At 46.2% G+C, this 18,827-nt stretch overlaps 1 protein-coding gene across 4 annotated transcripts in view; it reads right to left on the minus strand.

The window, feature by feature from the left end:
* Positions 1 to 12,361: 12,361 nt before the first annotated feature.
* LOC134338844 (uncharacterized) overlaps positions 12,362 to 18,827 on the minus strand; it is a 43,172-nt gene continuing 36,706 nt past the window's right edge. For all 4 annotated transcript variants that reach the window (XM_063034986.1, XM_063034984.1, XM_063034985.1 and 1 more), the window contains 3 exons: positions 16,555 to 16,621; positions 16,313 to 16,462; positions 12,362 to 12,498 (listed from right to left, as the gene is read on the minus strand). In XM_063034986.1, the coding sequence (XP_062891056.1) occupies positions 12,459 to 12,498; positions 16,313 to 16,462; positions 16,555 to 16,621 (257 nt within the window). In that variant the 3' untranslated portion in view covers positions 12,362 to 12,458. The remainder of the gene's footprint in view (positions 12,499 to 16,312; positions 16,463 to 16,554; positions 16,622 to 18,827) is intronic.

Consider the following 18,827-nt stretch of genomic DNA (forward strand, 5'->3'; position numbering starts at 1 on the left):
AGGGGCAGGTGCAGCACTTGTTCCACTTACAAGGATAAGTGCCAGGAGGGAGATCAGTGGCGAGGGATGCATGGACAAGAAAGTCGCCTTGGAGCGATACCTGTGGAAAGCAGAAAGTGGAGGGGGGGTGTGAAGATGTGCTTGGTGGTGGGATCCTGTTGAAGGTGGCAGAAGTTATGGAGAATTATGTTCTGGACATGGAGGCTGGTGAACTGGTAGGAGAGGACAAGAGGAACCCTATCCCTGGCAGAGTGGCGGGAGGATTGGGTAAGAGCAGACGTGCGTGAAATGGAAGAGATGTGGCTGAGGGCAGCATTGATGGTGGAGGAAGGGAAGATCCTTTCTTTGAACAAGGAGAACATCCCCTTAGTTCTGGAATGAAAAGCCTCATCCTGACAGCAGATGAAGTAGAGATGGAGGAATTGAGAGAAGGAGCATTTTTACAAGTAACAGGGTGTGAAGAAGTGTAGTCCAGGTCGCTGTGAGGGTCAGTGGATTTCTAAAAGACATCTGTAGATAAGCTGCCTCCAGATACAGAGACAGAGAGGTTGAGATAGGGTAAGGAGGTGTCAGAAATGGACCAGGTAAATTTGAGGGCAGGGTGGAAGTTGGAGGCAAAGTTGATGAAGTCGACGAGCTCCTCATGTACAGGAAGCAGCACCAATGCAGTCGTCAATGTAGCACAGGAAAAGTTGCAGAGTGATACAAGCATAGGCTTAGAACATGGACTGTTCCACGTAGCCACCAAAAAGGCAGGCATAGCGTATATAGCTACACCTTTCATTTAACGGAAGTGGGAGGAGATGAAAGAATAATTATTGAGAGTGAGGACCAGTTCCACTGGATGGAGGAGAGTGGTGTTGGAGGGGAACTGGTTGGGTCTAGTGTCCAGAAAGAAATGGAGAGCTTTGAGGCCTTCCCGGTGGAGGATGGAGGTGTATAGGGACTGGATATCCATAGTGAAAATAAGATGATTGGAGCCAGGGAACTTGGACTCATTGAAAAGATCAAGAGTGTGTGAAGTGTCATGGATGTAGGGAGGGAAGGGACTGAACCAGGGGGATAAAACTGAGTTGAGGTATGAAGACATGTCCAGTGGATCAGGAACTAGCAGAAACAATGGGTCAACCTGGACAGGCAGGTTAGTGGATCCTGGGAAGGAGGTAGAAATGGGAGGTGCTATGAGGTTGGTGGCAGTGGATGGGAGATCCCCAGTTAACGGTTAGTGATAGTGTGGGAGACAATTCCTGGTGCTCCTTAGTGGGGTCCTATTCAAGGGGTAAGTAAGAGGAGGTGTCTAACAGTTGTCACTTGGCCTCGGCAAGGTAGAGGTCAGTCCGCCAGACTACCACGGGACCCCCCCTTATCTGTGGGTTTCACAGGAGCCATGATGGGGATCAGACCTCACCTCCCAAATCTGATTTGATTAAAAAGTTCACCGGGGCCCTACAAGGATGAACCGTCCCTGCCTCAGGTGCCAGGATGTCTTGCAAACTAGGCACCCCACAGCTACCCAATAATTGCTTAACACCTTCTTATTCTTCTTCTTTTGACTTTTATGGCAGTTGGCAGTCCAGTAAAGATGCAATATCGCCACCAACTAGACTGGAGTATGCTATGGGAATGGAAGGGGGGGGGGTGCAGGGGAATCCCTTACTACTTTTCTTTTCTTCCTAGGGGACCACAATCCTGTCGTTGGGTTTAGAGATTTCCATTCCTCAATGACCCAGAGAGCTACTGTATGTTGGCTGGTGTCAAGGCATCATGTTGTGGCTCTTGGTAGGGTCACCCATGCCAAACGGGTCAAAGGGTAGAGGCCCACTGGTCCACCAGGCTCAGGGGCTCAGCTCAGGACTAACAAGCCTGACTGGTAAAACAAAATTGTTATGGAAACAGCAATGAAGAACCCTTTTATATCGGAGTTCAATGGTATTCCTGCGTCTCCACCTGGGACCTGCATGGCTGAGTAGCGAAAACCGAGCGGAAGCTACTGACACAATGAAGGAAGCCCTGAGCACCACCACAGATGGAAGACCTTCACTGCTGTCCTAAACACCTTGTCTGCTTCACAGTGTAATTTTGTATATGTTCAGCTGTTTCATAATAACGCAAAACCTACACAACCCAGAATGATGTCTTCCAACAAGATATACTCCTTCTGTCAGAGGGTCATGAAAGTGTAGAATGAGCTGCCAGCTCGAGTGGTGCACGTGAGCACCACTTGAAGTTTGAATAGGTACATGGATGGCAGGGATATGGAAGGCTATTGTCCCGGCGTAGGTTGATGGAAGTAGGCAGTTTAAATTGTTCAGCATGGTCTAGATGGGCCAAATGGCCTATTTCTGTGCTGTATTTTCCTATGACTCTGTAAAGAATAATTAAGCATAGTATGACCAATCTAAGTAATGTTAAAATAATTCTTTCCCTTCCTGTTTCATCCCCTTCTCCCAAAAACACAACAGTTTTATGTATTCTATAAATGTGTATCCCCTTATGCCATTATCCCACAAGGCTAGCCATAAAACCCTAATTCCTAACCCTACCAACCCCTTAGCTTCTGATTTGCTAAGTGGAAGGTTTATATCCACTGCTGAAATTCTAACAGCTTTCTTAGCTAAACAATCAACCCACTCATTCTCCTCAACACCTCTATGTGTTGGGATCCATATGAAGCCAACATATAAACCAACGCTTTGTTGGCGAAACAATATTTGATGAGCTTCCAACAGTAAATCTGACCGACTGCTAGAATGACCTGTTTTAAGACTCATCAAATCTGAAAAGGAATCTGAACAAATGACAACTTTACATGGACAAATTTCCTCCACCCACTGTAAGCCTAAAATGATGGCAACCAGTTCTGCTGTATTTACTGGTAAATAATCAATAATAATATATAACTCCCAGCACTGTCTGTAAGGAATTTGCCCTCCCCGTGACCATGTGGGTTTTCACCGGGTGTTCTGGTTTCCTCCAATGGTCCAAAGGCAATAAGACCATCAGACATAGGACCAGAATTAGGACATTCAGCCCATTAATTATGCTTTAGCATGTGATCATGCTGATACAATTCCCTCCCAATCCCATTTTCCTGCCTTCTCCCCATAATCTTTCACACCCAGACGTCAAGAACCTATCAACTTCCACCTTAAATATACCCAGTGACCTGGCCTTCACAGCTGCCTGTGGCAATAAATTCCACAGATTCAACACCCTCTAGCTAAAGAAGTTACTCCTGTTCACTGTTCTAAATGGACATCCCACTATTCTGACCCTGTGCTGTCTGGTCCTAGACTTCCCTACTATAGAAAATGTCCTCTCCACATCCACTCTATCATGAACTTTCAACATTCAATGACTTTCAATGAGGTTCCCCCGCTCATTCTTCTAAATTCCAGTGAGTACAGGCCCAGAGCCATCAATCACTCTTCATTTGATAGGCCTTTCATTCCTGGATTCATTTTCATGAACCTCCTCTGAACCCTCTCCAATGTCAGCACATCCTTTCTTGAATAAGGGGCTCTAAACTGCTCACAATAGTACAAGAGAGGCCTTACCAGTGCCTTATAAAGCCTCAGTATTTCATCCTTGTTTTTACATTCTAGTCTTCAGGCATTGGCATTTCCACACCAGGCTGTAATGCAACCAGTCAGTATACTCTCCGTTGTGCATCTATATAAGTTTGTCAAGGTTTTAGATAACATGCTGAATCTGCATAAACTTCTAAGAAAGTAGAGGTGTTACATTACCTTCTTTGTAATACAGTACATCCAATCAGTCCATGTATATAAGTGTTACTTGTAACATGTTTTATAGGATTGATTTGATATTTCTGTTTATTGTCCCCCCCCCCCGTAAGCTGCACTGCATCCAGAGTAAAAATCATTTCGTTCTCCTTCACACACATACTGATGAATGACAATAAACAATCTTGAATCTGCAGTCTCTTGTGTTTATGATGTGGAATTTGTTGGTTTTCAGCAAAAGTATCGTGCAACATTACTATAAAGTGCCAAATAAATAAATGGTTTAAAAAAGAAACAAGGTAGATTTCATGGACCGTTCGGAAATCTGATGGTGGAGGGGAAGAAGCTGTCCCCGAGTCGTTGAGTTATTGAGTGTGGGTCTTCAAGCTCTTGTAACTCCTCCCCAATGATAGCGATAAGAAGAGGACCTGTCCTGGGTGATGAGGGCTCTTAATGATAAGTGCCGTGTGTCCGATGAAGGGGAATGGAGATTTTTTTTCTTTCTCTCTTTCTGACACACACACAGCCTCTATCTCACATGTCTCTGTCTGACTGTCTCTCTCTCATACGGTCTCTATCGCTCTCTCCCTCTCACACACACAGTCTTTCTCTCAATCTCACACACACATTCTCCCTCACACATGCAATTACACACAGCTCTCTCACACATACATTTTATCTCTCACAGCCTCTCTCTCATACACAGTTTGTCTCACAGACACACTCTCTCACGCAGGCACAAACAGTCTCTGTCTCTCCCTCTCAAGCACACACGCACACACTCTCTCGCTCTCTTTCTCACTTACATAAGACCATAAGACATAGGAGCAGAATTAGGCCATTTGGCCCATCGAGTCTTCTCTGCCATTTCATCATGGCTGATTCCCTCTCAACCCCATTATACCCTTAACATTTCACACTAACCAATCTATTATTCCCCACCTGAAATGTCCGCAGTGACCTGGCTTTCACAGCTGCCCGTAGCATCAAATTCCAGATTCACCACCCTCTGGCTAAAGAAATTCCTCCTCAGCTCTAAATGGGTGTCCTTCTATTTTGAAACTGAGCCCTCTGGTCCGAGACTTTCCCACTATAGGAAACTTCTTCTCTTTGTCCACTCTAACAAGGCTTTTCAATATTTGAGAGGTTTCAATAAGATTCCCCCACATCATTGAAAATTCCTGTGACTATAGTCCCAAAGCTATCAAATGCTCCTCATATAAGCCTTTCATACCTGCAGTCATTTTTCTGAACCCCCTAGCATCTTTCCTGTAATACCATGGGCTCTTACCTTGCGAAGCAGCCTCATGTGTGTCAACTTCCCACCAGCCTTCTGAAAATCTAAGTACACATCCAATTCTCCTATCTAGTCTTTGAACCCTCTCCGATGTCAGCACATTCTTTCTTAAATGAGATGCCCAAAACTGCTCACAATACCCCAGCTGAGGCCTCACCAGTGCCTATAAAGCCTTAGCATTTTATCCTTGTTTTTATATTCTAGTCATTATGAAATGAATGCTAACATTGTATTTGCCTTGTTCCCAACTGACTCAACCTGCAGTTTAACTTTCAGGGAATCTTGCATGAGGACTTTCAAGTCCCTTTGCACCTCAAATTGTTGAATTTTCCCCCCATTTAGAAACTAGTCTATGCTTTCATTTCTTCTATCCAAGTGCATGACCCATTTTTCCCAGTATGAAACAAATTGTTCCAACTTATGATTAACAGATGCTGTTATCTTCTCCATTTTGTAGATGTCCATTGTAATTTCCATCCATACATTTAAGGTTGGGTTCTCTTGTGATAACCACTTCCTAATGAGGGTATTTTTTTACCAGCCACCAGCAGTATATTCATTAAATATTCATCTCTTTTCGACCATTCTTGAGGTATATACCCATAGTATATGGTCTTACTCTCTAAGGGTATTTCACATTTAGAGATGTCTTGTAGGGCATTATATATCGCACTCCAAAAGTCTTTGATAACGGGGCATTCCCAGAAAATATGATAATGGTTTGCATTTTCATTTTCACAATTTCTCCAGCAAACAAGGGGGTTACTATCATAATGGGATTTCTGAGAGGGGAAGTGGTGCATTTTCAACAGAACAAGAGTGGTAGTTTGTAGGACGGGTGACAATATGGTGAAGGGGGGTTTAAAGACCGGCGAATCCTGTGAGTTTGGCGAAAGGGTGCACTACACTGAACACGTTCTGCGCAACTGCCGACTCTCACCCTCCCAGCTGCCTATCACCTCCCTCATGGTTCCACCTCCTTCTACTACCCATTGTTTTCACCTATTCCTTCTTCACCTCTCCTGCCTATCACCTCCTGCTTTCCCCTTGCTGGTTTATCACCTGGAACCTACCAGCCTTCTCCTTCCCCCCCCCCCACCCACCTTCTTTATAGGGCCTCTGCCCCTTCCCTCTTCAGTCCTGACGAAGGGTTCTGGCTCGAAACTTTGACTGATAGTTTCCACAGATGCTGCCCGACCTGCTGAGTTCCTCCAGCGTGTTGTGAGTGTCACTCTCACCTGATTTAGCTGACACTGACCTGCTCAACATCAACCAAACAACACGAGTGCCTGGCTGTCTGGTGTGACAAGCTATGATGATGATGGACTCTTAACATTCTGCAAACCACGAATGTCAGGCTAATTTCCTGTATTTCTCAAATATTAGTGATATATTGAATACACTTCTTGTTTAATATTATTGGCCAGATTACCTCTATCTTTTCCCTCATAGCTTTTTAGTTACCTTCTGTTCATTTTTAAAACCTTCCCAATGCACTAAGTTCCCATTAATTTTTCTTCTATTATATGCCCTCCTTTACTTTTACGTTGACTTTCACTTCTGTTGTCAGCCATTGATGTGTCAACCTGCCTTCAGCATACCTCTTCTTTGGGATGTATCTATCCTGTGCCTTACAAAGTGTCCCCAGAAACTTCAGACAGTGCTGCTCTGCTGTCATCACTGCCAGTATCCCCTTCCAATCAACGTTGACCAGCTCCTCTCTCATGCCTCTGTAATTCCCTTTACTGACACATCTGACTTTAGCTTCTCCCTGCAGAGTGAATTCTATTAAATTAAATCGTACAGGTTAGTAGGTACATAGGTCACATGAGTACAACTTGGCGAAACAGTTCATTCAAAATCAATTTATTACCAAAGTGTTTATACAATATTTTTTGAGATTCACATTCTTATAGGCACTTACAGGAAAGTAAAGAAATACAATAGAATGTTGACAAACCATACATAATAAAAACAGCCCCTCTTCCAGCTTAAAACCAAGCACCATTTTACAAGTTGGACCAGTGGGCCTGTGACTGTGCTGTACCTCGAAATAAAAAGTACAAACTCATGTACACAGTCCAAACATCATCCACAATATGAAGAATTGCCCCCAAAATGTGTGGACGGGTTTGGCTTTCACACAGAACAGTCAATACCAATGGAGGGGCTTACAGGCGGTCCCTGGGTTTTGAATAGGTTTCCTTCTTGGGTGCTAACTGTGAGCCAAATTCTCCCTTCATTAGAAATATCCACTTTCACAAGCCACCCATGCAACATATGCCTGTTGCAATCCTTTCATTTCATCATACATTCCATCCCAACACTGCCCAGAATGGAACATGTACCATATACACTCATTTAAAGGCATCCATTAGTCTTGCGAGACCACGGATCTGCGCCTGGAAAGTCTTCACTCTCCAGGACGCAGGCCTGGGCAAGGTTGTATGGAAGACCAGCAGTTGCCCATGCTGCAAGTCTCCCCTCTCCACGACACTGATGTTGTCCAAGGGAAGGGCATTAGTTTGGCACCTGTGCCATCGCAAGGCAATGTGTGATTAAGTGCCTTGCTCAAGGATACAATACGTTGCCTTGGCTGGGGCTTGAACTCACGACCTTCAGGTAGGCAGTGTAATGCCTTACCCACTTGGCCACCTGCCCACTATATACACTCAATAATCACACATTATTAATATTAATTAATTAATTATACTATTTTTAAAAACTTTTAAAATATTCCTAGCTCGAGTATTCAGGCCTGCCAAGCCTGCTTTGAACACTAACTGGTTCAAAGTAAATATAGGGGAGAATTTGGGAAAAGTCAGATGACCCACGGGTCAGGTCACCCATAACCTTGGGAACCCGTCTCCAACATTTTACGACATCTCTGAATGTGAAGCCACATCATGTCCAGCTGACCAGAGGGAACAGACCCCATCGGGGCTGGCACGGGCTAGTTACTCGTGCCAGCAGGATCCATCGCTGGACAGCGTATTAGATCCACCCATTTATTGCTATGAAAACTTCAAGACGAAGAATACCCCTCGAGTCTGCGAGAGCAGCAGCGCAAGATGACTCATTGACAGACGACATGGTAACAGACCTAGGAATGGAAACGATGACGAAACAGACAAGTAGCACGGCGTTTGACAGAGCAGCAGCTCCGGCAGGATACAAACTACAATGCTGCATCTGTGGCTGGACAAAGATAACATCAGAGAAGGGGCTTAAGATCTACCAGGGCAGGAAAAAGTGCCCGAAGGAGCTCGGCGAAGGGCCTCGCATTGACCATTACCTTCTAAGAGGTAGATCAAATCAGTCAAGAGAAGCCCAGTGGCAGGACAAACACCACAGTCCACAGGGTATCAGCACCCCAGGCAAAGCTCAACCAAGCACAGGTCCACCGACGGACACAAGTCCCGAGCCCCACCAGCCACAGCCAGCAGAAGGACAGAAGCCCCAAATCTTGTGGCCTAAATCCTGCCAGAAGAATGAGTGGGAGATCATCAACACAGGCCTAGTCCATCTTCTAGAAGGAATGAAGAGAAATATGGAAAAAATAACTGGAGAAGTGGGGAGACAACCATATACAGCTATGGGGTAGAGAGATTTGGAGTGAAAACACAGAGGACACAGAAGGAACCTTCAGTCCAGCCTAAGTCTAGGAGACAGCAGGAAATTGAAAGACTGGTGAAGGAAAGGAGACAGCTGAGGAAACAGTGGAGGAAGTCCACAGAAGGGGAAAGGACTCAAGGTATTACAAGCAGAAATAAAGCAGCGCTTGACAAAGCTGCGAAGAGCAGAAGGCTTGAGAAAACAACATAAGAGGAAAGAACGGGCGAGGGCAAGCTTTTACAGAAACCCTTACAAGTTCGTCAAAAGCCTCTTTGGCAAGGAGAAGAGCGGGGTCCTTAGAGTACCTGCGAGGGAACTGGAGCACCACCTGAGGAAGACCCACTCTGATAACCAGAGGCATGAGCCAGTCACCATTCCGAATGACATGCCACCAACCCACCCACCTGAGCACCAGATGGACGTTAAGGCCCCCAACATGGAGGGAGGTGGAAAGTAAAGTTAAACGAGCAAGATTAGCATCAGCTCCAGGGCCCAATGTCGTCCCATACAGGCTCTATCAGAACACCCCCAGCGTCCTGAAATACCTCTGGAATCTAATGAAGATGGCATGGGGGAAAGGAATTATACCGAAGATGTGGCGAAGAGCAGGAGGGATACTAATTCCCAAAGAGAAGAATTCCTCAACAATCAGTCAGTTCCGCCAGATCAGCCTCCTGAATGTGGAAGGTGTGGTGGCTCAAAGGCTCTCAGGCTTTTTGCAGAGCAACTTCGTCGACACATCAGTGCAGAAAGCAGGAATACATGGTTTCCCAGGATGTCCGGAACACGCAAATGTCATCTGGCACCAGATACAAACTGCCAAAAGAGAAAAGAGAGACCTGCATGTGGTCTTCCCAGATCTTGTCAATGCTTTTGGATCGGTGCCTCACAAGACTCTGTGGGCACCTTTCAACTTTTTCCAGGTTCCAAAGGGCATCACAAAGCTGGTCAAAGCGTACTTCCAGGATCTGCAGTTCTGTGTCACAACACAAGATAACACCAGCACATGGAAGCACCTTGAAATAGGCATAATGGTGGGCTGTACCATCTCTCCTCTGGCATTTATCATGGCAATAGAGCTCATTATCCGAGCATCACAATGGGTGGTCAGAGGGCAACTCTTGAAGAATGGGCTGCGTCTTCCTCCAATCAGGGCATACATGGATGACATGACCACAATAACAACAACAAAAGCATGCACCAAACGCCTGCTGGATAAACGCCAGGGAAACATCAAATGGGCACGAATGGAGATCAAACCCAGTAAGTCTCGCAGTATCTCAATTGTCAAAGGCCGGCTCACCGACATAAGGTTTTGTATCAACGCTGAGCCAATACCAACTGTCCCGGAGAAGCCCATCAAAAGCCTCGGACATTGGTACAACGCAGACCACAGAGACACAGTGCAGGTGGAACAACTAAAGCAGGATACAAACAGTGGCCTCAATCTAATCAACAACACGGCTCTCCCAGGGAGGTTGAAGCTTTGCTGCTTTCAGTTTGGACTGCTGCCCCAACTTACGTGGCCAATTACCATCTATGAGGTCACTATGTCTCATGCAAATTGGCTGGAGAGGCTGGTGAACTCACATGTGAGGAAGTGGCTTGGGCTACCAAGATGCCTTAGCAGCATAGGGCTTTACGGGAACGGAGCCCTTTCTCTGCCAATTTGTAGCCTGGTGGATGAATACAAATGTTCCAAAGCAAGGCTGGAAATGACACTCAGAAAATCTCAGGACCCAATTGTAAGAGCCGTTGCTCCTGCTCTAGCAACAGGAAAGAAATGGACCCCAGCCGCAGTAGTACTGGATGCAGAAGCCACCCTCCAACATCAGGACATAGTGGGCAGCGGAGGCTTTGGCCTTGCCGCCGAAATGAGCAGTCACTGGCTGTGGTGGCTGAAAAGGGGGGGGATGCTGCCTGGGCTGCCAAGTGACCATCTAGAGACTAACCATGTGACACACACCCAGGTCTGATCGGCCTGTGGTGGGTCTGCGGCTGAGGGTGTCTTGTAAAACACCCAGTGATGTCGAGGTACACAACTGAAGGTGTGTCATAATGGTAGTAACATCATCTAGTGGTCATCCTTCACAACCACTTCCACTCAAGTGCAGTGCAGGAACTTCAGGGATTGTAACATCCAGTCCTATTAATTAAACATATACACTCATTAATCACACATTATTAATATTATTTAATTATTATATTATATTTTAAAACTTTTAAAATATTCTTAGCTCGAGTATTCAGGCATGCCAAGCCTGCTTTGAACACTCTAATTTTTTTCAAAGTAAATATAAGGGAGAATTTGGGAAAAGTCAGATGACCCACGGGTCGGGTCACCCATAACCTTGGGAACCTGTCTCCATCGGTTTATGACATCTCTGAATGTGAAGCCACATCATGTCCAGCCTGACCCCAGTCACCCATTTACACCGATCCTACTTAGATTCTGTCCTTTACTAGGGAGGAACAGCACAGGGAAAGTCCATTCGGCCCACTGAGTCCATTCCAGACTCCAATTAGCTCCTTTTCACACCGATCCTCATCGAAATCTTCATATCAATCAACCGGCCACATTCCCCCCAACCCACCTACAGATTCCCCCCTTCAGCCACAGACCAGGGAGATTTACAGTGTCCCATTCACCCATAAATCTTGCACGGTTTCTGGGGACGTGGGAGAAAATCGATGGGAAGACCCACAGGGAGAATGGGAAGAGCTCCCTACTTCACGCAGGGAGAGCTTGGGCGGAGACGAGGATCGAATGGGGAGCCGCCAAGAGGAGAGTGCCGGCGGGTAACCACTCCACCTGAAGGGCTCTCCGTAAAGCAGAGGGAGATGAGGGCCGGTTAAAAAAGCAGATGCACCCACCATTCAGGGACAAGCATCGCTATTGTTCTCAAAGTCTCTTCAGAACTCAGGATATACAGAGCAACAGGATTTAGTTTTGACTGAACGGGAAACAGAAGAAAACCCTCCCTTCTCTCACTCCACATGAGATAAACACAGTAACTCTGATGAACTAACCCCCGGGAGTTTGGAGATACGCTACCCCGCAGGCCTTTCCCGTGCAAGAGGACTTGCATGCACCCTTTCATAAAATTCTCCACTCCTTAATGGCGGGCAGGTTATAAAAGAACAGCAATTTGTCTGTTGGTAGGTTAGGTGGGGGAACAAAGCAAAGAGTCTGGAAAAACCCCCAAAGTCATACATATCCCTGTGCAGTTACAATTTCTGATCAGGGAACTCATCCTATGTAACTTCACAGTTATAACGAAAAACATTTTATACAACACAAACTTACTTATTGCTATCATGCCCAATGGATCCACTCCATTGGTAATAAGCACCAACCACATATCCAAAACAGATTATGCAAGACTAATGCCATATATAAATACATGAACTATAATGTCCATTGGATCTATTCTAATGGATATAAATCCTTTAGACCCTCAGCAGTATATTCTGGGTTAACACATCTGTTAAATACAACATACAAGATGCAAAGGCCAAGGAAGCAAACACACATCTCTAATCAATTAAGTTTATGTCAGAAAATCTCTCTGTGTTTTCTCCAGGACCTCTCTTCGGACGTCGATGGACGGGCCACATCAATGTGAATCCCATCATTCCAGTCACCTCCCATCCACACCATCAGCAACACACGACAACTCCCTTCCGAGTCCATCCCGGGAGAGTTCGCCGTGACAAAAGCAAGTAGGTGAAGGTGTGATGGGGGTGCAGGGAGGGAGAGGCGATGGCAATCTGGAACAAGTTTGCCAGACACGGCGAGTTCAACAGAAGTTGGATAAGCAAATCGATTGTCGACATAAGCTGCAGAAAAGAACATTGAAGGGTTTAGCAGAGTCAGCAAGAATTCAACACGTTTGTCTAATCTACTAGCAAAGATACAATGGGCAGTGTAGATCTGGTGACACACTAGATGTGGTACACAGTGGTTTCCAGTAAAATGGGCTATTATTTCATTAGGACAGTCGCTTATTTGAGGCAACTCAAAGGACAAAAAGTAATCCAGAAAATAGCTGAGCTTCCCTTTGTTTATTTGGGACACTATGCTGCTTAATTGGGACAGGACACAGCTGCCAAAAGTTACCTAACTAGTGTCAGTCACATACACTTGCATGGTCGTTAGATCTAACACCATGCTTAAAGAAAATAGGTTTTAAATAGCACCAGTTGTGTGTTCCTGTTCAAAACACTTTTCTTTGCACTGATCTTTGGCGAGAAAGAAGTAGAAAGACAATTCAGAACCGATTTTCTCAGTGCGGTTCCAAGCATTTGGGCTTGGATATGCCAGAAATGATCGGGAGTGAAAATGAAACAATTTTGCAACTTCAATAAGTTAAAAACGATGAAAAAATTCAAGGTGTCGACAATCACTTTGAATGTTACAACGAAACTGAAAATTTGGAGGATGCAACTGTTGACAGCATTGTATGAAGGGAGTCCATTATCTGCACTCAGTGTCTATCCTGAATTTAGAACAAAGAATAGTACAGCACATTACAGGCCCTTCGGCCCACAAAGTTGTGCTGACCCTCAAACCCTGCCTCCCATATAACTCCCCACCTTAAATTCCTCCATATACCTGTCTAGTAGTCTCTTAAACTTCACTAGTGTATCTGCCTCCACCACTGACTCAGGCAGTGCAATCCACGCACCAACCACTCTGAGTAAAAAACCTTCCTCTCATATCCCCCTTGAACTTCTCACCCCATACCTTAAAGCCATGTCCTCTTGTATTGAGCAGTGGTGCCCTGGGGAAGAGGTATTGGCTATCCACTCTATCTATTCCTCTTATTATCTTGTACACCTTTATCATGTCTCCTCTCATCCTCCTTCTCTCCAAAGAGTAAAGCCCTAGCTCCCTTAATCTCTGATCATAATGCATACTCTCTAAACCAGGCAGCATCCTGGTAAATCTCCTCTGTACCCTTTCCAATGCTTCCACATCCTTCCTATAGTAAGGCGACCAGAACTGGACACAGTACTCCAAGTGTGGCCTAACCAGAGTTTTATGGAGCTGCATCATTACATCGCGACTCTTAAACTCTATCCCTCGACTTATGAAAGCTAACACCCCATAAGCTTTCTTAACCACCCTTTCTACCTGTGAGGCAACTTTCAGGGATCTGTGGACATGTATCCCCAGATCCCTCTGCCCCTCCACACTACCAAGTATCCTGCCATTTACTTTGTACTCTGCCTTGGAGTTCGTCCTTCCAAAGTGTACCACCTCACATTTCTCCAGGCTGAACTCCATCTGCCACTTCTCAGCCCACTTCTGCATCCTATCAATGTCTCTCTGCAATCTTCGACAATCCTCTACACTATCTACAACAGCACCAACCTTTGTGTCGTCTGCAAACTTGCCAACCCACCCTTCTACTCCAACATCCAGATCGTTAATAAAAATCACAAAAAGTAGAGGTCCCAGAACAGATCCTTGTGGGACACCACTAGTCACAATCCTCCAATCTGAATGTACTCACTCCACCACCATCCTCTGTCTTCTGCAGGCAAGCCAATTCTGAATCCACCTGGCCAAACTTCCCTGGATCCCATGCCTTCTGACTTTCTGTATAAGCCTACCGTGTGGAACCTTGTCAAATGCCTTACTAAAATCCATATCGATCACATCCACTGCAGTACCCTCAGCTATATGCCTGATCACCTCCTCAAAGAGCTCTATCAGGCTTGTTAGACACGATCTGCCCTTCACAAAGCCATGCTGACTGTCCCTGATCAGACCATGATTCTCTAAATGTCCATAGATCCTATCTCTAAGAATCTTTTCCAACAGCTTTCACACCACAGACGTAAGGCTCACTGGTCTATAATTACCTGGACTATCCCTACTACCTTTTTTGAACAAGGGGACAACATTCGCCTCCCTCCAATCCTCCGGTACCATTCCCATGGACAACAAGGACATAAAGATCCTAGCCAGAGGCTCAGCAATCTCTTCCCTCGCCTCATGGAGCAGCCTGGGGAATATCCTGTCAGGCCCCAGGGACTTATCCGTCCTAATGTATTTTAACAACTCCAACATCTCCTTTCCCTTAATATCAACATGCTCCAGAACATCAACTTCACTCATATTGTCCTCACCATCAAGTTCCCACTCATTGGTGAATACCGAAGAGAAGTATTCATTGAGGACCTCGCTCACTTCCACAGCCTCCAGGCACATCTTCCCACCTTTACCTCTAATCGGTCCTACCTTCACTCCTGTCATCCGTTTGTTCTTCACAAACTTGCTCATTTACAGTCAAAAGAAGCAACACAGATGAATTCCTCTGTTGCTTGCTATACAATACTATAAAAACTACTAGTTCCTAATAAGTATTGACAGTGTTTTACTGGTTCTGTGTTTCATTAAAATACAAAATCTGTTGCTCAGTCCATTCTTTAAATTCACCTTTAAAATATTTCTGTGAAACTTTGACTAATTGCAGCAGCCGCTATAAAGCAGTGGTCCCAACTTGCCCAATTGAGCAGAATCCACTCCTTGGAGATTTTCGGAATGTGCTCATTAGGTTCCAACGTAGGGGGAAGCTCCACACCTTGAAGGGGTGGTGGGGAGGGTGGGGAGGGCTCAGGTGGTAGTGGCATGCTTGCCTTTATTTGTCAAGGCACTGAGTCAAAGGGTCAGGAAATTATATCAGGAGGTTAACCACCTGCCAGGCCCTAGTGTGCTGCTATAAGACTATTGAATGGATTCCTAGCACTCGGGTTGACCTCACTATCTACTTCATTGTTGCCCTTGCACCTTATTATCTGTCTGCACTGCACCTTCTCATTAACTGTAACACTTTAATCTACATTTTGCTGTGGCGTTCCCACAGTCAACTGTTTCAATGGAATGATTTGTACAGACAGCATGCACCATTGAAAGCATCCGATCCAGGTACATCACGGCTCGGACAAGCAACTGCTCTGCCTGACCACACAAAAAAAACTGTAGACAGTTATGGACACAGTTCAGTACATCACAGAAACTAGCCTCTCCTCAGTGGACTCTGTCCACACTTCTTGCTTGCTCAGTAAAGCAGCCAGCATAATCAAAAGATCCCACACTCCCTGAACATTCTCTCTTCACCCCTTTCCCATCAGGCAGATGATACAGAAGCCTGAATGCGCATACCATCAGGCTCAAGGATGGCTTCTATCACACTGTTGTCGAAATGGAGACAAACTGGTCAAGGACCACCTCCCACCCACACTCTCTCTTCTCCCGTCAGAAGATACAAAAGCATGAAAGCATGTACCAACAGGCCCTCGGACAGCTTCCACCCCACTGCTGTCAGATATTGAATGGCCCCCTAGTACGATAGGATGGACTCGAACTCACAATCTACCTCATCGTGGCCCTTGCAGTCTGCCTACACTGTACCTTCTCTGTAACTGTAACACTTTGTCCTGCATTCTGTTATTGTTTTACCTTGCTTACCTCAATGCACTGATCAGATCTGTATGGATGGTGTGTAAAACAGAGTTTCTCACTGCAACTCAGTACGTGTGACAAGGGCTGGTGGAGCGAGAGCACAGCGATGCTCCCTGAACGGGTAGCAGTGGGTGAAGCAGGGGGACGGGCAGCAGGGGGTGAGCTGTTCAGCAGACCTACCTGGGATCGGGACGGTCCAGCAGCTGCTCCGACTGCAGGGTTTCCTGGGATTCACGCAGGCTCTCATTCACAGCGGGGTCCTCAGTGGGGACCTTCCTTTGGGATTCACAGCAGAAGGGCAAAATGTGTTGATCCCGGCCACGTACCTTGCTGTGTGGAGGAGAGAGACAGTCAGGCACTGCATGTCCAAGGAGTGCAAAGCTGAGAGTGGGCGGGGGCCAAAGGGAGAGGTTGTGATTTACCTGTAGTAAACCGCAAGTGCCAGGAGACAGACCAGGACGCTCACAACTACCCCGGCGATCCAATATCCTGCAGGGAACAAGGTCAGTCACATTCGGTTCGTTCCCCTCTGTCCCGAGGGAGGGACTGAAGGATAGCACGAGAAGGGCAGAGGGGTCGCGTGAGGGATGGATGGAGGTGGTGAGGGAGAGATTGAGGAGGCAAGGGAGGTGCAGAGAGAGGGGTGGTCCAAAGGATGGAGGGAGCAAGGAATATCTGAAAAGAGGGGTGGTGTGATGGACAGATGCAGCGATCAGAGGGAGAGAGAGTGGGGGCGAGGGAAATGTTGAGAGAGGGGAAGCGCAAGGGGGATAGCAGGGCGCTGCAAGTTAGCAAGGAAGATGTGGCGAGAGGGGTAACATGTCAGAGGGATGGATGGAGGGGGCGGGGGAGCAATAAGGGAAGGGGTAAATGAGGAACGAGGGTTGGTGTAAGTGAGATGGAAAGAGAACAGATGAAGGTGGGCCAGGTGAACAGGTGAGCGAGTAGCGAGTGATGAGACGGGGAGTGCTGGATGAGACAGCGAGAGGTGACAGAGGCAGGCAGAGATTGAAGGATGAGGATCACTCACTATTGCCGTCAACATCCTTTTCCTTCATTGCAAGCAAAAACAATAACATGGTCATTAATGGGGTGCTTCCAGTCTCCTTTTACTTCAACCCCTCCCTCCCCTACTCCTCCCTACCTCCCTCCAGCACTCCCTAAATTAGTTGTGCCCTCTGCACACTGTCAGTGGCCCCTGCATCTCTCCTTTATGATGTGCTGTCTTCTCACACCTCCCATCGAAGGATGAGGTACAGAAACCTGAGGTCACACAGCACCAGGTTCAGGAACAGCTACTTCCCTTCAACCACCTGGTCCGAAAACAACTGACACAACCCCAATCATCAAACTTCAAAAATCAGAATCACGTTTTATTTCACTGGCAGACATCGCGAAACCTGATGTTTTGCAGTGGCAGTGCAGTGTAATAAATAATTAAAAAACTATAATTTACACTAACAATGAAATTAAATAAGTACTGCAAAAAGAGGCAGTGTTCATGGGATCATTGCCCATTCATAAATCTGAAGATGGAGGGGAAGTAGCTGTTCGTAAAAAGTTGACTTGCTGATAGGTCTTTGGACAGTGGGAGGAAACCAGAGCACCCAGAGGAAACCCACGTGGTCACAGGGAGAACATACAAACTACTTACCGGCAGCGGTGGGAATTGAACGTGGGTTGCTGGTACTGTAAAGCGTTGCACTAATCACTATGCTACCATGCCATGTAGATCACCCACCATCCCGGCCATGCCATCGTCTCACACCTATTACCAGGCAGAAGCCTGAAGTGCCACAACACCATGTTCAAGGACAGCTACTTCCCTTCCACTATGCTGATTCTGAACTGACATCTACAACTTACTCCTCCCTCAGCAACAGGACAGGGCAGAACCACATCTCGCACGACTCCAGACATTTCTCAAAGTTCATAAGTGCATTTATTATCAAAGCATGCAAACATTACACACCCTTGAGGTCTGTCTAACAGGCAAACATGAAGCAAAGAAACCCAAAAGAGCTCATTAAAAAAAAAGGACTGTCAGTCACCCAATGGGCAGAGAGAAAAAAAAACCATGCCTTGATTTGGCTTCAACACAACCTTTCCGATTCGTCATGGCGCTTAAATCGCTCTCGGTGACAGTCGCCACCGTGAATTGCCTCCAACTCGAAAGGGAGGTTACAGTCTATCGCTTGCGATGATTGTTAATCACACTTTTTCTGGCAAACAAAGAATTTAGTTGTATTCCATGCTTCCTCAGCCAACAACCAGGCGTCACTGAGATTAACCACCACCATCTGAGCTGGAACTGGTCCCTGAGTGTGTCTTTGCTGCACTCTTGTTTCTGCACACTCTTTATTTTTACTCTCTGTAATTTATCTCCTGTGTGTTGTCGAAATCTGCAGTACCAGTAATGCTGCTGTAAGCAAGTCTTTCATTGTATCAGAACCCCACTGTACCAGTGCACAGGGCAATGAAATCAAATTAACTTGTTTTCCCTTCCAACTACTAGCTAATCCTCTTCCCTTCAGCTCTCCTTCCCCATCTATCTGCCCCTCCATCCTTCTCCCTTCCTACCCCCTTCCAGTTATTGCACCCACCCTGACATTGCCTCTTCTCCCCTCTCCATCGGATACAAAATACAAAAGCCTGAAAGCACCTACCACTAGGCTCAGGAACAACTTCTACCCGG

This window comes from Mobula hypostoma, chromosome 28 (assembly GCF_963921235.1).
Source record: "Mobula hypostoma chromosome 28, sMobHyp1.1, whole genome shotgun sequence".
In the NCBI taxonomy this organism is placed as follows: Eukaryota; Metazoa; Chordata; class Chondrichthyes; order Myliobatiformes; family Myliobatidae; genus Mobula; species Mobula hypostoma.